This window comes from Rattus norvegicus, chromosome 6 (genome assembly GCF_036323735.1).
Source record: "Rattus norvegicus strain BN/NHsdMcwi chromosome 6, GRCr8, whole genome shotgun sequence".
Lineage (NCBI taxonomy): Eukaryota > Metazoa > Chordata > Mammalia > Rodentia > Muridae > Rattus > Rattus norvegicus.
Window position 1 is genome coordinate 106,227,499 of NC_086024.1, and position 26,145 is coordinate 106,253,643.

Genomic DNA, 26,145 nt, shown 5'->3' on the forward strand with positions numbered 1-26,145 from the left:
ATCTGTCAGCCCTAACTTGTCTCTCTCGTTCTGTCTCCTTTCTTCCTGCCCTGGTTTCTCTTGAATTGTTTGGCTGCTTCGTCCTCAACTGTTGGGTAGGCGACTGCCTTGCTGTTTCCGAAACTAGTCCTGCCAACTGTTTGGCTTTCTCTCCATACAACTGTTTCTCAGCCTGTACTACTAAAAAGAGGCAAGAAAAGACCACTTGATAAACTTATCTGCCTGGTGCAGCAAAACTAAGAGGAGGCAACATAGGTGAGGTATTCCAGCTAGCTCAGCTGAACCTGAGCATCCTGCTTAGAATAGCCAAGCAAGGGATGGATGTTTGGACGAATCTCAGCCATTGAGGCTTGTATGTGGGACTAATCAGCATTGCCTCCTTAGTAGTCTCTGCTAGGCCACCATCTCTTTCTGCCTAGGATTGCAAAGTCACCTAGAGTTCACTAGGGCTGTGGTAGCAGTCTGGTGAAAACTGTTTTAAACAGCCCTTCCTGAGGCTCTACCTTTAGTAGCCCAGGCAATTAGTTGCAGTTTTCTCAAGGCTGGAGCATTGTAGATGGGGGGTCGGGGAGCGGGGGGGGGGGGGGGAGCTGGTATGAGATAGTTGGGTTGGCTATTTAATAACAGTTTTTTAAGGTAGTCATGGCAGAGATTGTAACAGCTGCCAATGAGGTTGTCAAATTGCCTCATCATTTTTGCTTATTTATAAGAATGCTTTTAATAAGAACTCAACTTACTGTTAATACTAACAGTGACTTTAACAGTGCTTAACACCTGCCGGTGCCCCAGGGAGTGGTGGGTTCTTTCCATCTGCCCCAGTGCCTCTCTACATTTGCTATGCTTTCAAAATCAGATTCCCATCCCAATATCGACCTGAAGAGCAGACCAGCAATCCACATCCTTTTAAAAATAATTAGAAATGTGAAACAATTTCTTAGATCCTCAGTTCTCCTCACAGAAGAGCCATGCTGTGGCAGTTGGTGAAGGTAGACTGCACAAAGACACTGATCCAAAAACATTCTGGGGCCTTCTATGGTTTCAGAAAGCATCAGAGATCAAGGATCTGGATTTGGACATCATAGACATCATAAAGCTTGCCACCATTGAGGCCTAATTGAAATGGGGGGAGGATGGGGGGGCCTGTAAGAAAGGATTTACACTAAGTTTACTACAGTAGCTGGGTCAGTTGCTGGCTTCACTTGAAAGGCAGGTGGTAGGCCGTTGAGTTCTGGCTTGCTTCTAGTTGCTCCTGTTGCTCTGCCTGTTAAGAGCGCCTTTACAGATCCAATCCCACTTGGGGTCTTAGCTTTCACATAAAAGTGTTTTGGAGAGGGGCAAGGTTAGTTTCAGCATTGGTGGAAACAGGTCTACCATGGGACTTGGCAGTTTAAGTGAGTTCTTAGGATTTCTGTCTGTACTTAGAGAACAATTGGAACCTAGGGTACTGAAGATTAGAAAACAGTTTTGAAATTCCCAGATACCATGGTGAGAAATGATATGCATTGCAAAATACTGCCTATAAAGAATGTTCAGGTCACCTCTGGTAGCCTAAGGCAACAGCTGGAGCAGTCCTTAACCCCTTGGAAGGGCCCAACCCTGGCCTCAGCTTTCCTGTACTTGGTTCTTGGAAATACTTCACAGAGTTGTGGCAACATTGCTTGAAAATATAAGAAATTATTGGTTAAAAATGTAGTAGAAGGAAGAACACTCATTTATATGTATATCTTTGGGATACTAGCCACTTTAAATCTGTTGCTTTTTCTCCAAAAAAAAATGTGTAAACATTGAAAAAACAGTATATATGCTTGGAGTCGCAACATGGGAAAAGGAGCTGAGAGAATTGCTTAAGTCCAGAAGTAAGAGACATGATCTCAAAAATAAATAACAGTAACAAACCAATTTGATAATACTTGGGTTCTAGGCTATTGTGTACTTACACATATATTCTTATGCAATAGAGACTATGTGTGTTTAAATTTTTGTCAGATTTATTCATGTATTTTATGTGTGAGTGTTTTGCCTAAATGTATGTATGTGTACCACATGCATGCTTGATGCCTGGAAAGGACAGAAGAGGGTATCAGAGCTCCTGGAACTGGGATTATGGATGTTGGGAATCAAACCTAGGTTGACTGCAAGAGCAGCAAGTGCTCTTGATTGCTGAGTCATCTTTTCAGCCCCCTGTATGTGTTTTAAAGTGTAGTAAGCTTTTATAACTTTTTTCACTTTTTTTTAGATTTAATAGTATTAATATGTATATTTTACATATATTCTGCTGCATTAATACAATTATAGCATTGTACTCGTGATTATCATTAACAACTAAATTATAATAGTAATAAATAATTGTTTTAATAAAATAAAAATATTGTCATTGGTTGATCAGAAGGTGTTTTTCCTGCCTTTTAAAAATGCCACAAGGGGGTTGGGGATTTAGCTCAGTGGTAGAGCGCTTGCCTAGCAACCGCAAGGCCCTGGGTTCGGTCCCCAGCTCCGGAAAAAAAAAAAAAAAAAGAAATGTGCATCACATAAAAACGCCACAAAGAACATATTGGTATATGTGTCATAAGATGTATTTATGTACAGGTCTGGGCTTCGTAGTAAAGACCTTTAATCCCAGCACTTGGGAGGCAAAAGCAGATGGGTTTGTGTATTTGAGGCTAGCATGGTCTACATAACAAGATGTAGGCCAGCCAAAATTACATGGTGAGATTCCCCCCCCCCCTTTTTTTTAAGAAAAATAAAAGTTATGTATGCAGGACTTCTGGCATATACCTCTAGCAGCAGGGCTTTGGAGTGTGGGATTCTATGACTCCTATACTGTGCATCCTGTCAAGTAGTTCTACTAAATAGTTATGCTTCTGCTGAAATGTAAGAAAATTCTTTTTCTCAACAATTTCTCAGCATGCTTATTACAGTTGATATTATTAAATACTAAGCGTTGTCCATTTAATGAATAAAAAGTGAAATCTTCTTGCAGCCCCATAAAAACAACAATACCAACCAACCAGAGTTCCCAGGGACTAAACCACCATCCAAAGATATGGACAGACCCATCCTCCAGCTGCATATGTAGCAGAGGATGGCCTTGTTGGGCACCACTGGGAGGAGAAGCCCTTGGTCATGCCAAGGCTGGACCCTCCCCCAGTGTAGGGAATGTCAGGGCTGGGAGGCAGGAAGGGTTGGGGGTGGGGGACACCCTCATAGAAGAAGGAGGAGGGGACTAGGAGAGGGGGTTATAGACAGGAAACCAGAAAAGGGGATAACATTTGAAATGTAAATAAAAAAATATCCAATAAGGAATTTCAAACCAAAAAAAAAAAAAAAAAAAAAGTGAAGTCTTCATGAGACTTTTAATTTTTTTATTTTCTTTATCATCTCCTAGTTTAAACATTTTCTGTGGCTGAGATTCTTGGAGGGGATTGACAAGATTGAAATTGTTTTCTTATTAACACAGATGTTACTTGCCCACTTTGTACTCATCATGTGTGAAGCATAATTTACAGAAGTGACAGAACATCTCATCACAGTCTCACTAACAGGAATAGATTCTGCTTTAGAGGCTTGGGACTCTTAGTATTTATTATTTATTTATTTATTCATTTATTTAAGAGGCATTCATTCCCTGTGTTGTTCAGACTGGCCCCAAATTCCTGGGATCAAGTGACTTATCTAGCTGCTTCAGCTCCTGGGTAGCAAGCACAGGTAGCACAGCACAACATCTGGCCTACACATGTATGCATAGTATTCCCCCACTGCTGCTAATGCCTTTAATAATGGTAAAGAACTGAAAAACAAAGACTTTGAGAACCAATGCTGTTTGAACTATTATTTTCCTAGCATTTTTTCCCCCTCTGGGATATGCTTTCTTTGTACTGTTTCAAATAGTCTCTTAGGATATATGAGATGGCTCAGTAAGTAAAATGCTTGCCACGTAAGCCTGGTGGGAGAGAACCAACTCTCACCTCACAGGCACACTATAGCATATGTGCCCATACATATAACATGTACACACACACACACACACACACACACACACACACACACACACACACATCATTTTTAAACTTAGAAAGCATATTCTTTTATTCTAGTTTTATAAAGATAGCCTCTTATTTTCTTCTGTAAGTTTTAGAGTATATTTTATGATGGGTACCTTCCATTTTTTAGGACTTGAACTACTAAAATTAATATTAATTTTATATCTTTCCCAAAATATCCCGTTTGAGTAGAACATTTTCTATAATTCCTTTATGGGGAGCGGAGCAGGGTAGCAGAGATTCTGCCGCTTTCTCCAGACTGTCTTTGCAGTTTAAGAGAGCCAGCTAGCATTTTGCAGATTGCACAGTGACTGCCAGAGGTGGTACATGTCACTTTGGATCCCTGGCTTTGTAGCTTTCTGTCCAGAGACCAGAATCTACCAATGACAGATACTATAGAAGTATTGCCTCTCCAGGGGCACTGGTGTTCTTCCTATGGTATCTGTGGGAGTGGATAGGTTGGCATACAGCCAGGCAGGTAACTAGTCAAGGGCACAAATGACAGCCCACTCCAAGGAAAAAAAGCTGATATTCGAGGTCTTTTTCTTTAATTAAATTTATTTACTTGTTCACTTTACAACCCGACATGCACCTTCCTCTCCTCCCAGTACCTCCTCATGCAAGTCTTTCCTCTCCTCCCAGTACCTCCTCATGCAAGTCCTTCCCCGTTCCATCTTCTTCTCAAGAGAAGGAGGAAGTCCCTCTCAGAGAATCACTCCTCAATCCCCCCCCCACACACACACACACACATGAAGTAAGTCACTGCAAGACTAGGCACATCCTCTCCCACTGAGGCCAAGGCAGTCCATTTAGGGGTGAGGGATCCACAGGCAGGCAGGCAGGCAACAGGCTCAGAAACATCCCCTGGTCCAGTTGTTAGGGGACCCACATGAAGACCAAGCTGCTCATCTGCTGCTTATGTGTAGGGGGCCTAGGTGCTAGCTAGCTCTTTGGTTGGTGATTCAGTCTCTGGGAGCCCCCAAGGGTCCAGGTTAGTTGACTCCTTGGTCTTCCTGTGGGGTCTCTGTCCTCTGCAGGTCTCTGTATCTCTTTCCATTGGCTGCTAGGTAGAACCTCTCTGAGTACAGTTACACCAAATTCCTTCCTCGAGCATAACAGTACCATTAATAGCGTCAGGGATTGTTTCTTACCCCTGGGATAGATCTCAGTTTGGGGCAGTCATTGGTTGACCATTCCCTCCATCTCTGCTCTATCTTTGTCCCTGCACATCTTGTAGGCAGATCATATTCTAAATCAAAGGTTTTGTGAATGGGTTGTTCTCTTTATCCCTCCACTGAGAGTCCTGCCTGGCTAGAGGAAGTGGGCACTTCCAGACCCGCATCCTCCACTGCTAGGAGTCTCAGCTAGAGTCACCGCCATAGACCCTCTGGGGCCTCTCCCATCCCAGGTCTCTGGCACACCCTAGAGACTGCCCCTCCCTGCTTACCACCGATTTCCCTTCTCTCTCCCTACATTATGAATTTCGCAGGAACATGGATGGAACTAGAAAATATCCTGAGTGAGGCAACCCAGACCCCAAAGGACATGCATGGTATGTATGCAGTTATATGTGCATATTAGCCATTAAATATAGGTGCCCGTGCTGTAATCAACAGACCCAAAGAAGCTAAATAGCAAGGAAGTCCAAGGGAGGATGGTTCGATCTTTCCTAGAAGGAGAAATAAAATAGAAGGAGAGAATGGGGTGGGAGAGGGGATAGGAACGTGAAGGAGTGTGGGGAAGATCATATGTAAGGATATTCAAGGTCTTATATCTTTTAATGGTTTTCCTGTCTCCAATATCTTCTCTGTTCCTCTCTCCACAAATCTCCCTTCTATTATGCTGCCAAAATAACTCTTAAAATCTCATACTTGTAGCACACACCTTTAATCCTAGCATTGGGAAGGCAGAGGCAGGCAGATCTCTGTGAGTTCAAGGTCAGCCTGGTCTACAGAGTGAGTTCTAGGACAGCCAGGGTAACACAGAGAAACTCTGTATTGAAAAAACAAAACAGAATCTCAGACTTGGAGAAATTATACACAAAGCAGTTTCAGAAGCCTCTGGTAGTCTATAGCAACATAAACTTCATCTTTCCTTCCAGCTTTTGTTCCAGAATTTACAGCTTCCTAGACGCCATGTTGTTCCCCATCATACTTCATGACACATGCCTCCAGTACCTTGTTTATGTTGTTTTCTCTAACTCAAAGTCACTCTCCGTTTGCTCTCAGACCTCACACAACTGAACTCTCACCCTGAGAAAAAGATTCCCTTAGCGCTGAAGGTTTCTGAGTTAGCCCCCAGTACAGGGGTGGGGGCACGGTGTTTGTGCTCACCAAGCAAGGACTTGACCACTGAACTAAATCCCTGACTCCTCCAAGTTAACTTCTGTCTTTGTTGTCATTGTGGCTTTGTTAGAGGAAGAAAGATGATAGATCTCTAGCCCCTCCCAGTTCTTTCCCCATACATTCTATATATAGGGCTGGCCCCTGCCATTTTCCAGCCTTTTTTTCTTTTTTTGGTTGTAGCTGCAAGAAAAGAGGAATTCTTAAATTGTGGTTTAAGCAGCTGATGGAGGCGCCCTAATAGATTGTCTTTCAACATTGACATAGCTTGTCTGTAGGGAGGGGACACACTGAACAGACTCAGAAACATTTAAGCCCTTTCCCCACTATCAATCCACATACTGCTCATTTTAAAAAGTAATAGATAGTGATCTGGTATAAAAATGAGTGAGCTGTGCCTGTTAAATAACTGGCTGCCTGAAGGAAGGATCAAGTCAGAGAAAGGATTCTGGATGGCATAGCAGTGTTCAAAGTAAAATTTAATAAACTCAGGCAATAAAATTAAGGTAGATTAACTTTTGTTTTCTGAAATTGCTTTGTAGCAGGAATCCATATAAGTACCAAGAAAGGAAGCTCTGCTTTATGGTTAGGGCCCAAATGGCTGCAATAGGGGAAAGGTGACTGGAGAGAAGGAGGGCCCTGCAGGGAGGGCTACTTATGGGATCTTTCTGTATGTCCAGTAGAATTGGGTTTCTTTAGCAGCTTGTTTATAGCTTTTCATCATTGTTGACAGGAGCTGCTGTGAAGATGAGGTAAATAGGACATGTTCCAGCCATCAGGAAAACACTTGGGCTTGCTGGGTTGCAAGCTACCTTTTAGCCCAGGCAGACGGGCCAGATTGGGGTGAATTCTCATGTTTAGTAGAGGTGGGGTCAGAGCGTGCGAATGCTGTGTGAATGTGTTAAGTGTTATCAAGACATCAGGTTATCAAGACATCAGGTTTTGTTTGCAGAGGAACCTGAGGGAAGTTTCCTTTGTGGATGGTGTTTTCCTTTTTTCTTACTTTGAAAAGTACTTCCAGTATCATAGTAATACGACTATTTTAAAAGTGAAATGTGGGAAACTGATAAGCCTTGCATACCAAGCAGAGTGACAGGAATTTTCTGTCTTTCCTAGTTTCTACAGACTTGTCCCTGTCCTGAAACCAGCTGCTCTGATGTGAGAAACCGGGACTAAGGCGTTAGGGCGCTGGCTGCTCTTCAGAGACCTGGGTTCAGTTCCTAGCACCTTCATGGCAGCTCACACAGAATACATGCAGGCAAAACACCAATGCATTATAATAAACAAACAGAGAAGAAATTTAAAAGAGAAATCCACCTTACAATCTAACCAAACGTGTGAAATGCAAAATGTACCCTGCCTTTTTTTTTCTCTTTCTAAAAAAAAAAAAAAAAAGGTGACTACAACAAAGGATTTTCCACCTCCAAAACAGTCACTGTGCAGTTAAGTGACTGGTGCTGTGATGTGTATCTATGACTGCGTTTGCATCCACTTTTTCTTACGGTATCCATTGATTCAGATAGGTGAAGAGGAGGGAACGAGGAGGCTGGACCTCAGGGGTCATGCAGGATCAGATGCATTATCTGACAATGCTAAGGTTTTGGAAATTGCACTGAGTTCCTGTTTTTCTCCTACATGCCCATGTCTTCTGTTCCTGTATAGCAGCCTTGCCAAGGATAAAGGGCCTGAGTGTCAAATCCTTTCTCTCTGCCTTGGCAGGGGAGCTGTTGTGGTTTCCAAGAAGCCATTTTTGCATTGGGGATTTTTTTTCCTTTCTCTTATGGGAAGTTGCTTCATCGTTTCCCAAAAATGTCCAGCACCTCTTGTTTAAACAGGTTGCCCTTTCAAGAGCTTTAGAGCCTGCAGCAGGGGTGGGGTGATGTGAAATCTTTTGTTTGATGCTTGATGCAAGTTGGAATGTGAACTGAGTGCAGAAGTCCCAGCGTTGGCTAGGATTGGGTCAGGAATGGCCTGTAGAAAGGAGAGACTCACTGAAAAGCTAGAACCTTGGGTGTTTTTGAACTTTTGGCTTATGAAGAGGTATCAGCCTCTGGACACAGGCTCTACTTAAATATGCTCCAGGTAGTGCAAGGAGGTTCTGTTATGAGTAGCACATGGCTGCTGGATTCTTTTAAAATACTTTGGCAGGAGAGATGATGGCTCAGTGGTCAAGAGCACTAAAGGTCCTGAGTTCAAATCTCAGCAACCACATGGTGACTCACAACCATCTGTAATGAGATCTGATGCCCTCTCTGGTGTATCTGAAGACAACTACTGTGTACTTATATATAATAAATAAATCTTTAATAAAATAAAATAATGAGCATAATACTATAGGATAATCTTTGATTGCTGGTATTGGAGATGAATTCAGAGAAGGAAATTTCTGAACACACAGCTAGCATTTGGTTTGAGTTGAACTGTGGAGAGGCACATATTTGGCAGAAATCCTGAGACTTGTATAAGAAAGTGGCAGCATTTGGAAGATTCTGGAAACATGAGGAAAAATGTGTTTAGAGAAGGGTTGTCTATGAGAGTAAAGTGGAATATGCCTCCAGGTAGGAGCAGGAAAGACCCCAGCTGCCCCTAGTTGAGAAGGAAATCATGAAGTAGGCATTGAAAAAGAGGGTGCCAAACGGAGGCTGCTGGTTTTGTCCTGTCTTGGAGATCATGTAGTGGTGGTACCAGCTCCTGCAGTGGGACCTAGCAGCTGAGGCCTAGGTTGTCGTGGCTGAGAATGATCAGCTGTTGGGTGCCACCCAAGTAAATCTTTGGTGATCCCAGTAGAGCTCAGCATAATATATCATTTTAGGATGAGACTGGCTAAGGACTGCTGCACAGGTCGTGGGGACATCTATTGCCTCATATTTAGTTGGCAGTGAAAGAGTGTTGCTTCTGAAAACCCTAGCCAATGTTGAGTGAAATAGCTTTCCTTTGTAGCTGTCCGATTACAAATTTTCAGTAAGAAATTTACGAAGCTTTGGGCTTTTAAAATAAAAGAGCTAAGTCAAAAGGTGTTTTATATAGAGAATCTAGCTATTGCTCTTGGTAAGAAATGGAAATAGGAAAAATTAATACTTACTGAGAGATTGTGAGGGAATGAACTAGCGTAACATACTCATCTCAAATCTGTGAATTCCTCATAGACCTGGGGAAGGTGAAATGAAAGTGAGCACATTTCCCTTCCAGCTGCTGTTCTGGGTGGAGCTGCCACTCCTCACAGGCCTGGCTCAGGTGTTTGGCAGAGACCCATGGCATGCCCTGTAGCTCTAGAAAGTGAATCAGGCCCATCTGTTCCTGGGCTAGGCTAAGGCTTCACTGCCCTATGTTTCTCCACCAGGGAGTTTGGGGTAACCCTGCCTGAGTTTTGAACATGCGCCCTGTTTACTGCCCTTAAAGATCAAAATCTTCTTCCCCTCGTCCTGAAAGCTACTGTTCGGGGTTGCACTGTGAAGTATCTCAGAGTTGAGTAGCAGTTCTCCTAAAACAGCTTCTCTGCAGAGTTCTGTGGAACTTGTGCTTTGTCCTTTTTTGCTCGGCAATGAGAAGATTGGGTGTACTCAGGAAGGGCAGGAGGAGAAAGCATCAGGCCTATAGCATCTATGGCTTTTTTAGCAGAATGGTTTTGCTTGGTTTTGCAGGCAAGGACTGACCTTAGAGGACATTGTCCACTTGTATGGAAAAGCAAGCACATTGATTGTGTTTACCACAGGCTGAGCTGCTCTAAACTGGAGAAGAAACTTGTGCTACTAATGTTATTCCCCAGGAGGCCTGGCTGGGAGCATCTGTGAAGTGTTTACGGCTCTATCTGCACAGTTGACAGGTCTTTTTCAACATTTGAGTAATAGGCTTGTGGAATTGCTGATGAATTTGACTTTTCTTGTATCATTGGCCTTGTATCATCCTTGTTTGCAGGTGAGGATACCTAAGAATTTGTTTTTTTAGAGTTTTATCACTATGACTCTGAGCCCTTGGGAGTAAAGGCTTCCAGAGCAAAATTAAACAGTTTACTTCTGGACATTTAGGAACAACCTGCTTTCTGGTCTGTTGTAAATCAACACCCAAATGCTTCTGGGTAATAAATTTGGACAGTTGTACATCAGCTGAGAAAGAACTCAACAGCATCCTGTGAAAGCCGGCTTATACTTACGCTCTGTGTGGCCATCTGTGCTGCAGCAGGAACTTTTAGAATCAAACCTTTATTTTGTAAGGTTAAATAAACTAAATGGAAATGAAATTGCTGGTTTTAGTTAGAAGAAGGGTAGGTCTTGCAAAGTTGACATACTTGAAAAAGAATTTTGGAATTTAGTCAGTGAATGTGCCAGAGGTGGGGTGGGGGTGGGAAAGGTGTCAGTGTATTTAAGTCAGCAGTCCTGCTCAGCTGTGAAGAAAACACGTAACAGCTACAGACTATTGTTTGAAATACCCAGATTGCACTGTCCATGGTTATAGTCAAGAGGCAGGATATAATTAGGCATTTTAGTCTCTTTTTTCTGGCTGAAAATATGACTTCCTTATAATATATAAGCTTTTTTTCTTTTACTTTGTTGGACCATCCAGGAAGTAGGGAGGCAGGTTCTACTATACTTCTACTTTTCACTGGAGCTGTCTTCAGATACACCAGAAGAGGGCATCAGATCTCATTACAGATGGTTGTGAGCCACCATGTGGTTGCTGGGAATTGAACTCAGGACCTCTGGAAGAGCAGTCGGTGTTCTTAACCACTGAGCCATTTCTCCAGTCCCTACTATAACTTTAAGACTCATATAGAAATAAAACTTCTTTGTAAATATAAAAGGTCCTTCCAGGACTGTCAGAGTATTTTCTGAAATATATTAAGAGAGTACCTAGTCTCTTCCTGTATTAATGGCTGCACACTGTACTCATTCATATATGTTCAATTCTATCATTCTTTATTCTACTTAGATATATATTTAACATGTTATTTTAAGTCAGTTAAATAAAAGCTACCCTGTTCAAATATTGTTGTTAGCTGTCTCTAACATGCAGAGTCTCAAGTTTGGAAGAGAACCACCAAACAGTAAACCAGCTTCTAAACTGTGAACTTTTTTTTTTTTTTAGCCCTTGTCCCCAACTTTTTGAGTATAGAATTATTAAGAGTATACTTTAAATAATAAGTTTTTAGGAAAAACTAATTAACATCCCACACTGGGTTACCATTATCTTAGAAAAACCTCTCTAATTATAATAGTATTTCCAGACTCTTCAATGCCTGGCTGGTCACTGAGTAGCGTTGATAAGCATACAGTGTCTTTCATACTTGCTGTTACAACATTTTAATTAAGAGAATTCAGCTGTGGTACCAGCTGGGGATGTGTCTGGCATTGTGGAAGATTGCAATTAGAGGCTGTATATTATATCTTCTTTCTCCCCGTTCAACTCTGGTAGAATGCCTTTGAGAAGGGACTTTTAGTTTCAGCCGTATAAATACTTTAATATGCCTAACTGTAATCACACAGTTATACTCCTTTACATACACATCGTTTTATGGATTCTTTAATCCTTTTCTAATGCTGAACTGTCTAGCCTGCTTTTTGGTTGGAGGCAGACATGCATTGGGCAAGAAAAGGAGAACCAGAGGCATTCAGTGATTTTCCTCTGGTTATGTTCTATCCTTTTGTCTCCCTACTTTATGGTTGATGTCCTTTTATGTCTGAAATAATTAACATCTCATTTTCCTAGCAAATTCCAGGCAATTTATATAAAATTAGATTTTATAATAAACTTATCTTCTATTAATTAACAAATGCAGTCTTTTAAAGTAAGTTGTTTCTTTCTTCTCAGTCCTCTGCTTCAAGTAGATGTAGGGTGTAAGCCTGGGATAGGAGAATCTGACACACAGGCACAATAGGAGCCATTGATTTCTGGCATTGAGCTTTGTGCAAAGAGGGCCTGTCACTCCAGCTGTTAGAACTAGACCCTGGGAGCAGCTGCTTTCTGGGATCTAGTCCTCTAGGGATGCACTCCATCTGCTGCCGTGTGACAGGTCCTGGGAAAGAATGTGACCCCCAACTCATCTTTGTATTCCTTTACTCACCACCCTCCAGTTCTTTCCCTGCCTCTCTGCAAACCTGAAAAGCAAGATGACTGTACTGGAAAACGTCTATGATTTCCCCCGTACTCTCCCTACTCCTCATTCTACCATGCTGCACATTGGGAAGCATTTGTTGCAGATTTAAATGCCTGGCTTCTGGAGAATTAGTATCATAAAGCAGACTTTGATTTTATTATGAACAATGCACTTTTATATTTTAGGGCTAGAAGGATTTCTAGAACACTCATTTCTTGGGAGAAGGACCTAGGAGTTCACATTCTTAGTCTTGTATTTAGGGCCTTCCCTAATATTTTGAATCAGACACCAACCTGACATCTCTCCTACTGCTTTCCCTCAAAGTAGGCCTGTTTTGAATTTGCAGCCTGGTTGAGGCTTCTAAGTGCTGAATTAGAGGTATTGGATACTGCTCCCAGTTTACCAGCCTGATTTTCTAAACCTCTAAACTTCTATCTTCTGCTAGTACTGGGCACATTTGTTACTTTCCATACACAAACAACTTCTTTTTTTGCTTCTCTGCCTTTGACCTGATGTCCACCCACAGTGTGTTCTTCCTACTCTGCTTATTCTTGTCATGATCCTTTTTTTCCACGGTCACAGGTTCTACTAACCCTCAAATTGGAACTTAAATTTCTTCCATCTCTTCTCCATTGGACTAATCCTTGCTCAAAACCTCCTGTATCCCATACTGATTTTTGCTGTGGTCACTTACTAGATAAAAGCCCCCAAGAGAGGTCACTGTGGTTTTCATCGTTCTCCCTGTCTTCCTCCATTGCCTGCCTGGCACGGCCTTGGCACTTGGTAAAACCTTTTCAAGGTTTTGGGTGGATAGTAGATGGATACATGCAGTTCTTACATGAGCTCCAAAGAGTAAGCAGAAAGTTGATGCTACCATTATTTTAACCTACTTGCAAGTCTTTATTTGTAAGGCAAGGGAGACTAGATTCTCTTTAAGGACAGATGCTGTCTTATTTACTCTTAAAAATCTAGCACCTGGGCTGGGGATTTAGCTCAGTGGTAGAGCGCTTACCTAGGAAGCGCAAGGCCTTGGGTTCGGTCCCCAGCTCCGGGGGGGGGGGGGGGGGGGGGGGGGGGGGGAATCTAGCACCATCTTGGGGCATAGTATTTACAGGTGATTTCTAAGTCAATGAAAGAATTTTCAATAACAATAAGATGAATACTATTAATTTTTCATTGTTTTCTAGGTAAAGGTTATTAAATCTGGATTAAAGGATTTTTGTTTATTAAATGTTGCATTTGTATATTACTATTTGTACATACAGAAAGTAGGGGATAATGTCTCCTCAGATAATATCTCCAAACCAAGAATGTTTAACTGGCTAGTCCAAAAACAAAACACCAAAAGTTTCTCTAGAAGCTGGGTACAATGTAATGTATTATATTTTGTGTATGTATATACATATATACACACATACACACACATGCACTGAAATCCTAGCTACTTGGCAGTTGAGGCAGGGGGAAATCTCAAGTTTACTGTGTAGCAAGGCCTCATCTTAAAACAACAACAAAAACTTTCCAGGACTTAAGAGTTGCCACAGAAGGGAACAGGGTCATGGTCTTCAGCCTGATTTAAAAAACAAAATGAAACTAGCTGGGCATAATGACAAATGGCTTTATTCCCAACACTTAGGGGACAGAAGTCAGCCTGGTTTACATAGAGAGTTCCAAGCTAGCTAGAGCTACATGGTGAGACCCTGTCTCAAAAACACTAAATAAGCCAGGTGTTATGGTGCATTCCAGCACTCAGGAGGCAGAGGCAGGCCTCTGTGAGTTCAGTGCCAGCCTTGTGTACATAATGAGTTCTAGGACATCCAGGGAGACATAGAAAAACCCTGACTCAAAAAACATATTAATAAATAAAACATTGAATTGAGACTATATAATTCATCTAGGCTCAAGGTTTCACAGAGCAGTTGCATATAGGCATAGGTGATTGCTTGATGTACTGTGTAAGTATGTATGTATATGTTTTGTTTTGAGACAAGGTCTTACTCTGTAGCTTAGGCTAGCTTTGAAATTTGTATCTCCTCAAGTACTGAAATTACAGATATATGCTACCAGGCTAGGCTCACAAATTGGTGTTGTAAAGTTGCTGTATGTGGTGGTCAAGGGTCTAAGACATGCCAGAGCTAGACTGGTTAAGTACAGGCAAGTCCTAGACCTTTAGTAAAGATCAGGCACTTGCTTTGGACTTTGTATGAACTTGAACTGGTCTTCAGGCAGCCAAGACTACATGATGAGACCCTAACCTTTTTTTTTTTTTTTTAGAATCATTCTGTGTGTGTGTGTGTGTGTGTGTGTGTGTGTGTGTGTGTGTGTGTGTGTGTGTGTACTGTAGCTGTCTTCAGACACATCAGAGGAGGGCATCAGGTCCTATTATAGATGGTTGTGAGCCACCATGTGGTTGCTGGGAATTGAACTCAGGACCTCTGCAAAAGCAGTGCTCTTAATTGCTGAGTCATCTATCTAGCCTGAGACCCTGCCTTAAGAAAAGAAAAGAAAAAAAAAGAAAAGAAAAGAAAAAAAAAAGAAAAGAAAAGAGAAAGAAACCTAAGTGGATTGAAGACATGGGTCAGTAGTTAAGAGCACCTACTGTTCTTGCAGATGACCCAAGTTTGGTTCTTAGCATTCCACCTTGATGGGGAAATATTGCCTACTGATCTATGAACCGACGGAGGCCTGTATGTACAAGCAGATACCCAGATCTTTATTCTCCAAACAGGAGTTACAGCAGCTTATATCTGTGTCTATCCCCATGTAATGTATTGCATTGGGAGGAATTTTTCTTGTGCTATCTGTAATTGGGAAGATTCCATGTAACACTTAAGGGCAAATCAGAGTTTGAATCCAGATTCCACAGTTTAGTAGCCATGGGATATCAAGCCATTACTGAATCTGTTAGAGCCTTATTTCTTAGTCTGACTAAATTATCATTATACCTTCCTTGTAATGTGGGAGAATTTAATAAGATCAGTGTAGTGCCTGTTGGTAAGTATTAGTTCTTTTTCTCATTTTTACCTGTGGGCAACAGAGATTAAGTTTGTTTTACTTTTAACCGTGTGCTTTTTTTTTTTTTTTGGTTCTTTTTTTCAGAGCTGGGGATTGAACCCAGGGCCTTGCGCTTCCTGGGCAAGCGCTCTACCACTGAGCTAAATCCCCAACCCCAAGCGTGTGCTTCTTAAATGGGTATGCCTAGACTACATTCAGATGGCCGAGAAATGAACCTACAACTTCTGACCTTTATACCCAGGCCTCTAACTCTAGCTTAGACCCTGGCGGCCCTCAGTTTATTATCATAGTTACCCTCTGAGGTAGGTTGGACAGTGCGCAGCTGTCTGGGGCTTCCTTGTGAAGGTGGATTCTGAAGGCTACAGCATGCCATTAGACAGCTTACTTAGGAGTTAGGTTGAAAGAGATAGATTGGGTAGCCATTGCTAATGAAAAAGTAAATATCTCAGGCTTCTCTTCACCCTTCTCTATCACCCCAAAGCGGCACAGTAATATAGTAGCACACCCAGAATATCCTGACTCCTTATATTGTTGTTGCCCTTCCACTCTGGGCATAGAGGAGAGCTATGAGCTGTGCTCTGTAGCTCACTGAGCTGGGAGACTGGCTGCTAGCACTGAATGAGCCAGGCCTGGACTGGAGTAGCAGGATGAAGGAGAATGCCCTTCTTCCTGCCCCTCTTTTAGCAGTCATAACAGTAGGAGGGAGAAAGGACACTCCAGCTGCCAGCCTGCTTCTTAGCTGTGAAAACAAGGAGAGGTGAAAGGGTAGCAGACCATATGGAGGCCATTTGTCAGCCAAGTGTAGCCTGAGCTCTGCAGCTAAAAAAGGAAATGGAAAAGGGTGCAAAGCGCAAGCAAAGGAGGAGCTCCCATAGTGCTTCATGTCTGCCTATCCCTCTCAACATCAAGGAAGTTCTGAAACAGTGCTTTCTCTTTGTAAAGTCTTTGCCCTTCCCCATTCAAAAATCAAAAATATGGGGTTTAATTCGCTCTGTGAAAGTAAGTGGGAAAATGTCTTCACGCCTATTGTATGTGCAGCATGATACGGGTGCTTTCATGAATGTTTTTTAACCAGTTGACTCATCACACTGGTAGAACTAGATACTGTTGTTGAATAAGACTCAGAGGAGATAGGACACAGAGTGAACCCTTGGGTCAGACTCAGCTTCATTTATTTGACACTTAAGAGCACGCTCTGATTCCCTTCTGGCCTGATCCTGCTAGGCAAACAGTGTCTCTTCATGATTAGCTAGATGCTGATTTAGAGAATTAGAGATTTTCTACTAAGTATTTACTGTCATGTCAGATTCATGAAGCACTAGAGAATAAACATGAGCAGAAAAAGCCCCTATCTTATAGTGTGAACACTGAGTGGGGAAATGAAGGAAGGGCAACCCTGTGGAAAAATAAATAAAAAACAGTATGATAGTAGTTTCTCCAGAGGAATGAAGTTGTTATGGGAAATACAAAAGAAGAATTACAAAGCGATTGCTTACTAAACACTTAGCATATAACAGACCCTCTACTGGGTACTTGTCCTATATATTGATATTAATCTTTACAGTAACAGCATGAGGTAGATACCTTTGTATTCCCTTGTTCTAGGAAACTGAGGAATAAATCTTCATAGGACTGTGTAATGGGTAACTTTTAAAGGCAACAAACTAGCTGGCATCTAATTCTCAGCCCACACTGGCAAACCCTCTGATCTCTGGCAGTGGCTGGAGAGGTGTTAGGAAGCTACAGCCTTAGAATTCTGATGTGCAAAAGCAGGAGTTTCAGCTGGGTGTGTGCGTTTTATAAGGTCAGGATCCTTGGCCAAGGATAAGAACACGTTTTTTTTGTTTGTTTGTTTGTTTTGTTTTGTTTTGTTTTGTTTTGAGCTGGGGACCGAACCCAGGGCCTCGAGGTTGCTAGGCAAGCGCTCTACCACTGAGCTAAATCCCCAACCCCAGAACACGTTATTCTTTTTTTTTTTTTTTTGGTTCTTTTTTTTTTTGGAGCTGGGGACCGAACCCAGGGCCTTGCGCTTCCTAGGCAAGCGCTCTACCACTGAGCTAAATCCCCAACCCCAGAACACGTTATTCTTAATAACTAAGGGGGTTTGTGGCTCTCTCCAGGTAACCAGGGTTGCCATGTGGGGCAATAAAAGAAAATGCTTTTCCTCCTCTGTCTGAGGCCACTGGTTAAGAGAGGAAGGGAAGGGGAGGAAGCTAGTTCTAAAACAAGGACAGTCTCCAACTAGACCTATCTGCCAGTTGCTGATGTCCCAGAACTAGGCTTGTGTTAGGCCTTTCTTGGGAAGATGATGGGCCCTAGGCCTGTGTGCTTCCTCTCTTTGCTCTCATATCCCAGCACAGTACCACACCCTGAGAAAGACTTGAGCTATGGCAGACTGGCCCTACCCCCAGTGTGTGGGAAGTTCTCCTAAGTAAAGAAATTCTGGCTGGACAATGGCCTTCCTGTCTGACTGCTGGGAAGGTTTGTTTCATATGAGGAGAGAGAAGACTGCAAACAGCATGAGAAATCATCTTGATCCCCTCTCACTGCAGCCTGTTTTAGACTTTTGACTACTCAAGTGGTGATCAGTAATTCAGGAGGCCAGGAGACCCATTCAGAAGCAGCCCTGGTGTCTTCTAAGTAATAAGATTACTGTTTTCTGGCTCCCATGGCAAGCCTGTGGCAAGAATCTGGTCCATTGAAAGAGTTCTTTCCTGCGTAGACACAAGATTGCTGCCAGCCTTTTATACTCTGAGGTCAGTTTAAACCCACATAGCTGTAGGACTTTCAAAAATGAACCTCTCAAAAAGGTGTTGAGGCTAGCCACATACATATTTGACTTCAGACAGATTTTCAGAGTGACCTCAGATATATTTCAGTTTAGTGCCTTCGTGTACTAAAACAGACCTAGTGATGGCATCAGTGTTTGCTTACGGTATCCAGGTTGTCCTTGTTGCTGGACTGCTCATTGAGACACCTATGATCAGTTCAGGTTTGGAAGAGAAGCTAGGCTCTGAGACCCTTACCTTCTAGGAAGCACTGAACAAGTATCTTAACCTCTCTTCCTTAATTTGTTCATCTGTATTATGTTCTGAAATTATGAGAGAGAGAGAGAGAGAGAGAGAGAGAGAGAGAGAGAGAGAGAGAGAGAGAGCGAGCGCAGAAAGAGAGGAGAAAGAGAATGAAATGAACACACACACACACACACACACACACACACACTGAAACATAAGGGAGTTAGTTCCACATGTAAACTGCTTAGAATAGTGTGTGGCATATAGCAGTAAGCATGAACTGTTAAGACTATTTCTGAAAGAGAGTCTTCAGAGAAGCCTTTTGACCACCACCAGATGATTGAGATGATTGTGTTCTCTCTCTCCCACTCCCTCGCTCCCTTTGTATTTTTATTGCTCTAATTCCAACTTGGTTGGAATGCTTTTCACCTTCCCTTTGAACAAGGTATGGGCAGGTCAGCCTTAGGGAAAATCACTTAACTCAAGTGAATGAGCCTCCTTGTTCTGTGTGAAATGGTTCATGTAGAAGGAACTCAGGAAGGTGGTGCATTTAGGAAACTGTGAACCTGTTTACTTTCTGTAATCCCCTTGTTCTTTCTCTGTCTCTGTTGTTAACAAAGTGGAATTAGAAATTGAACCTTTATCAAGAAAGAGAATAATCGGGGTTGGGGATTTAGCTCAGTGGTAGAGCGCTTGCCTAGGAAGCGCAAGGACCTGGGTTCGGTCCCCAGCTCCGAAAAAAAGAACCAAAAAAAAAAAAAAAAAAAAAAAAAAAAGAAAGAGAATAATCCTTTCTAAATAACCATAAAGGGTCCTCTGCTAAATGTTGGGTTTTTTTTTTTTTTTTTTTTTTTTTTTTTTTTTGGTTCTTTTTTTCGGAGCTGGGGACCGAACCCAGGACCTTGCGCTTCCTAAGCAAGCGCTCTACCACTGAGCTAAATCCCCAGCCCCTAAATGCTGGGTTTTTACACGCTTTCCTTCCTTCCTTTTTTATTTTTGGGGGAGGGAGGCAATGCCTCACTGTATAGCCTAGTCTGCTACTCTGTCCTTGGACTCAGAATCCTCCTGGTGCTGGAATTATAGGAGTGTGGTACCATACCTGGTTGTGTCTCGTGCCCATCAAGTAGATCTTTCTGTTTTGGGGTCCACAAACCTATCTTCCAGTACTTCAAAGAATTCCTTTTGCTAAGACTGCAGACCATTAACAATAGCATTTACCAGCCCTATGTTATTCAGCTTTCTGTTACTGTGAAAAAATAACCAAGAAAAGCAACTTAGAAAGAGGAAAGGAGTTAGTTTCGGCTCACCTTTTCATTCCGGTCACTTGAGGCTGTAGCAAGGCAGAACATCGTAGTGGATAGAACACACGATGATCCAGAGCTGGTTTACCTGGAGTTAGCCAGTAAAGGACAGATGGGAGTAGAGTGAGGGGAGGACGGGAAGAGGACATACGTAGGCTCTCTTCTTAAGTGTCGTGCTCTACCTTGGTGAGATCTTTATAGCCCTCCTAAAGACACATGTGGAAAGGACCCACTGGAATTATAGCCCAGTAGGACATTGACAGTGCTATTTCAAACCTACTCCAGTGACCACCTCTCTAGAAATGAAGCTTGGGCCTGGGACCCTCTTTCTCTCCCCTCCCCTACTCTGTCTTCAGGGAGCTTCTCTCTGGCCATCTTGTCAACACCTTCATCAAACACTTTTTTTAAAGATTGATATTTACTTATGTATTTATATTATGTCTGAGTGTTTTGCCTCCATGTATGTCTGTTTGTTAACCCTGTGTAGCTCCTGTCTTTGATAGTGTAGTCTTTTCTTTGTATCTATTAGCCAGAAATCTCTTTTGTTGAGTCTTTTGAAAGTATTTAAATATATGCCTGCCTACTCACCTCCAATCCGTTAGAGACTGGTGTCTGCATACCCCTATTTTCTATAGCTTCTTTCTTGTTTTGAAAGGGTTGAGTATCTCTGGAGGGAGCTGAGTGGCCAGAGCAGAATAGACATCTGGCCTTTCATTGTACATGTTATTTTTAGCTCTATACCACATATATACTGATATCCTATGTATTTATGAGATTTACAGGGGAAGAAAATGTGTAGCAGAGTAGTCTTGGCTCTAGAATCCTAGCCCTTTCTCTGACAGCCTCTTCCATGCACCATGGTCTGCTTCTGTGTGGGTTCTGCCTGCTCTCAGGAGCTGGCCAGAGTGGTCAATATTAATTATGTCCAGGAAATGAACCAGTTAGACACAGTCTGCAGAGAGCCAAGAGTCAGAAGGTCTGAGGGGGTTACTACTCTGATGGATAGAAGATGGGAAATGAAATAGTAAAGCAACTGTCTGCTTGCCAGCTGTCTGAATGACTTGGCTACCACTTAGGGGACTACAGAAATGTTTTCATTCAATTTTCTCCTGCTCAGGACTTTGAGCCAGGTGGGTGGTAGGGATGTCAGAGGTGTGTTCTTTAAGGGGATAGGGACTCATATTTGGATTCATCTTCTAGTTTCATAGTTTCTGCCAGACTTTTAGATTCTTTGGCAACTTTTTAAAATTTGTTGAGCTGAAACAGTAGCTGGTGGTAGAATGTGTACTACTATGTGTGAGACCCTGGAATTGATCTGCAATACTACCAAAGGATCAATAATGGGAAAGGGAATGGGATTGCCTCAGAGATGGACTGCCTGTCTAGTCAGCATGGACAAGTCCCTGGTTCAATCCCAAGCATCTGCCCAAGAAAAATTATAAATGTACTTAAATGATGAAACAAAAGAAAATGGCACACTTTCTACCTACCCCTAGGGATGTGCAGCCTAAGGGCAGGATTGTTTTGCATCTGAAACTTTCCCCCAGCCAGACTTGATGTCAACCTGCATAATAGCATCTGGGTCAGAGGTTGGGAGGCTGCAAGGGCACAGCTGTACAATGTGATCCATGGAGTGTTCACATGGGAGGGAGCCAGGGCCTTATCCGGATAGTCAGATACGCCTGTATAATTCCCAGTCACTCTGAGCCTGTTAGAGGAAGTGAGAAGAGGAAATGACCATTCTGATTCCCACACGGATATCTCTGTGATACTAGGGATAGGCTGGCAAGGAGTCAGCAAACCTGAATTTCCTTTGGAAAAATCTTTGTTATATCTTGTATTTATAAAAGATTTGGAAAGTTGGAGGGAATGAGGGCCTGATCACACTGTCTTCGCCATGCTAGACCCTGAGTGACTCCTTAGTGCACCATGGACTAGGTACCTACACACACCACCTTGATTGCTTGCCTTGGGTTCAGCTCTATAATCTGTCTGAGGTAGAAATAGAGTATTCCCTCACCTGTAAGCTGCTTGGACCTTCCAGCTCCTATGATAGTCTTTCTAAACCACCATCCCACCACACCTGTCTGCCATCTCTCTAGTTAACGAGTTTGAGGGGTGAAAGGCAGTGATCTTGGTATACATAAACTTACAAACCAGCCAGCTCATGGGTTGGGCATTAGGACTCACAGGAAGAAGAGCTGGATTAGAATCAGAGGACCTGACTTTGGTCCTAAGTTGATTATCACCCTGCCCTAATCCTGACTAAAAGCTGCTTCACTTTGGTGGGATTTAATATCCCCATCATTAGAGGGAAGAAATGATAACTATCTCACAGAATCCTAAGAGATGACAATGACTTTAAAACTAGATTGTCATACCTAGAGGAGAAATGTAGGGTATACTGTGGACAAAGACAAGTGAAGGCTGTCAGCCAAGAGACGATGCACAGGGCTTTGGAAGCCTCCCAGGAAAGCTCTCTGAAATCTTCTCAGAAGCCAAACTCATCCAGGGAGTCTTTCCTGGAATTGATGTCGTAAACAACCTAAAACTTGCCCTAATGAGTTGCTACTTTACCCCCTAAGTCTGACTCACTTTTAGTGGATGCTGTTAGAATCAGATGCAAACTACAGCAGGTACAGAACATTTCTGGAGTCTACTGGCCATTGGTTGGGAGAGAAATACTGTGGGCAGCCAGACTGACCAATTGGTAGTGCATTTCCCTCACTGTCAGCGACAACTTGAATTCCATACTAGTTTAACAGGCTTTCCCAAGGACTATGTCCCCTCGTGTTTTGGGGCCATGCTACTAAGAGAAGATAGATACCCCTTTGAAAGCTTCATTGTAGTACCATCTCCCTCTGTCTTTGCAGTGTGCCCTCTGCCGCCAGAGCCAGAGAATGGTGGCTACATTTGTCATCCCCGGCCCTGCAAAGATCCTTTGACATCAGGCAGTGTCATCGAGTACCTGTGTGCAGAAGGCTACATGTTGAAGGGTGACTACAAATACCTGACCTGCAAAAATGGCGAGTGGAAGCCAGCCATGGAGGTTAGCTGTCATCTCAATGAAGGTCAGTCTGCAAGTAAAAAGGGGTGCTGCCTGGGTCCTGCTTTTCCCTAGCTCCTGAGGAGTAGCACATGCTTTCTCAAGAGCTCCCTTAGACTGTGTTAAGCCCTTTATGTAATTCCATGTCTTTGTAGAAGTCCTTGGATTTGCTGGTGCATGCCATGTTGCATTCCTCTGAACCACTGAGGGGCTCTGTGTCTATTGAGGCTTCTGCTTGACTATGTAAAATCCCTTTGATGTCAGGATTCTGTTTGCCTAATCAGGTGCTGATGCCCTTAGGCTTGTTCTGCTAGCACAGTGAGTTGTGAGCACAACACTAACATTTCCAGTGTCTCTTCCATTTCATTTTTTCCCCTTAAATGAAAAAATGATGGTTTGGTTATGAAGCTAAAGTCCTGCTATACAGAATACTTTTTCCTTCCTGCCTTCTCTTGCGTTGCATGACAGGAAAAATGCAGGTTTCTAAAGGTACGTGTGTGTCATATGACCATCTCTGTGCTTCATTCACAGTTGGGCTTCAAAACCATAACATACTTATCCAGTAATACCTGAGAGGAGCATGGGAACTGTAGGCTTAGATTTTTTTTAATGTATTTTTAATAAGGGTTTTTTATATTTTTAATGTCCCTTCTAGCCCTTCACCCATCAGAGGTAGTGGAAAGGAAAGGTTAATAGAGCAAAGGAAAATGTGGGCCTGTTTAGAAATAGTTCTTTGGAGCAAATCTGATCTACATTGTTAGGATATTCGGTTCACACAAATTAGTAGCAACTTGATCCATTCACAAATACCATTTATGAATTAGCAATGGCAGGACTCATAAACATCATTTATGAATTAGCCATAGCAGGTCAGTCTGGAAGAATCACAAGTCTCTGTCCAATTGGCCCAACTCCGCTGAAGCGGCAAGAAGCCGCTGGAACACCAGCAGAAGTTTTTTGGTGTGTTTTTCTCTATGAAGTCATGACAAATGATGACCAATAAAGAATGGTAAGGTGTGCCAATACCACCCAGTGTAGTCAGTGAAAACCAGTGTCAGCAAAAAATGGCAAGGCATACCAATACCACACAGCATCGTCCACTCTCTGTTGGGCTATATTTATATTCCTTCAAACATGGTGTTCTTTCAAGCATCTGCTGTAGCAAAACATTATCTGCCCTTTTTCTAGGCTGCCTCCAGAAAAACACCATGTGTCTGCTTGAGCAAAAACACCCTTTCCTAAGACAGTTTCCAGAAAAATATCAATCAAGTCTCTAAAGAAACCAGAAATTTTCATTTCAGGGAACCAATATGGGGTTACAGTGATGACTGAAGGGCTTAGGATACGAGCTTGTTATTGCCCACTTCTTAATTACCCTGCTACAGAGGGAGAAAACATGGTGGAACTTGTGGTAGAAAGATGCCATCTAGTGAGTTAAGGTACCAGATGGGCTTCAAAGGCTAGAATGAGGAGGGGTCTTTTATTCAGGGAACAGGAAAAGGAAGTGTTTCCAGAAACACCATACATGCATAAGGCTACTTTATAAGATTTTCCTGAAAAGGCCCAACTGTCAAATAGATGCTTCTGTATTGTACCATGCAGGGAATATTTGACTCATCATTTGTAGAATTCATGTTTTGTATTTCTGGGTACCAGATGCTTATGATAACTTGTTTTCTTAGACAAAGAAACCCATGCATCACTTGGGGTCCCTGCGCTGTCCATAGTGGCTTCCACTGCCAGCTCTGTGGCACTCATTCTTCTCCTTGTGGTGCTGTTTGTACTGCTGCAGCCAAAGCTGAAGTCTTTCCATCACAGCAGGTAAGCACAGTGTTGGTCAGGCATCCCCAGGATGTCAGCCTGGGACCAGTATAAGAAGCTACTAGCTTATAGCTTCTGTTAGCCTGTATCTTTGGGAAGTGGAGAGGAAGGTCCCGCTGTGTGTTAAGCTCATACATGTGCCTGGCACTATCCTTTTTGGTGCACATGCTTCACTTTGATTCTATTGGGAACGTTACAGACAAAGAAAATCTCAGAAGGATTGCAGAGCTGGGATTTGAAGCTCCATGTTTGTTCACCTCAAAGCCATGGCGTTTCTGCCTCAGCACTGTCTCTGGTGTGGTTCCAGCAGTGCTGGCATCACTCCTGAGATGCTTTGGAGCTAAGACGCAGTGGTAGGAAGTACAGTCCTCTGTGCGCTGCTTGTGTTTGAAGCTATGTCTTCTTGCTCCTGGTTTCTAGTCCTTAGTGCACCTCAGCGTCCCTCATATTCTCATTTATTTGGTTTGGAGTGGGATCCTGGCCTTGTCATTGTCTAGAAAACTTCTCAGATAGCTATGACGTCTAGTGAAAATCCAGGACCACAATGGTACCGTATGCCATTGTGAAGTTAGAAGAAGTGGGTGGGAGATGGAGGGAGCAGATGGTGGGGCCCTAAGGGGAGTGGCCTGAGTAATCTCTGATAAGAGCCTTTTACCTGACCTGCCTTGCCTTCTGTATTTGCTCAACCATGTGAGCACTTCATGCCTTTGAACACTACAGATCTTTTATATTTACTCATAGCCCTACATCAGTCATTGCCTCAGGAATAAGAATAAATTCAGACTAAGTCACATTCTGTAAAATGCTTCAGATATGAAACTTATAGATATGGACTACCCTGAAGTGAATTTCTATACAGAAATATGATTTTTTTCTCCTTCTTCTTTTTTTTTTTCTTTTCTTTTTTTTTTTTTTTTTTTTGGAAGGAAGGAGGAGTAGCAAATATCTTTTTAAGAAGTGTTTATTAATTTTATGTGAGTGCTCTATCTGCATGTATTCCTACACACCAGAAGAAGATCCCATTACAAATGGTTGTGAGCCACCATGTGGTTGCTGGGCATTGACCTCAGGGCCTCTGGAAGAAGAAAAGGTGTTCTTAACCACGGAGCCATCCCTCTAGTCCAGTAGCAATTATTTTTAAAGAGGTACTTTGAAGGACTATTTAAAAAAAAAAAAAGCGCTATTTCCATGTCAAGTCGCACTCTTCTGTTCTGTTTTCCATGTTGGTGAGGCAGTGTAACTCCCTCTGTAACCACTGAGTCGTTAAAGCTAACCAGTGGATTCTGGTTTGCTTAAGTAGAAAATTGATCGGGTTTGTCCGAATACCAAATGCATGTACAAATACTATTTTTTAAAAATATATCAGCCAGCTGGTGGTGGCACACACTTTTAATCCCAACACTCAGGAGACAGAAGCAGGGAAATCTCTGAGTTTAAGGCCAACCTTGTCTACAGAGTGAGTTCCAGAATGGCCA

General features: G+C 42.5%; 1 protein-coding gene across 13 annotated transcripts in view; it reads left to right on the top strand.

Annotated features, from left to right (window-relative positions):
- Positions 1-26,145, top strand: part of Susd6 (sushi domain containing 6) — a 132,718-nt gene that overhangs the window by 97,316 nt on the left and 9,257 nt on the right. For 9 of the 13 annotated variants that reach the window (XM_063262461.1, XM_063262462.1, XM_039113294.2 and 6 more), the window contains 3 exons: positions 5,530-5,592; positions 22,677-22,874; positions 24,532-24,670. In XM_063262461.1, the coding sequence (XP_063118531.1) occupies positions 5,530-5,592; positions 22,677-22,874; positions 24,532-24,670 (400 nt within the window). 13 annotated transcript variants of the gene reach the window in all.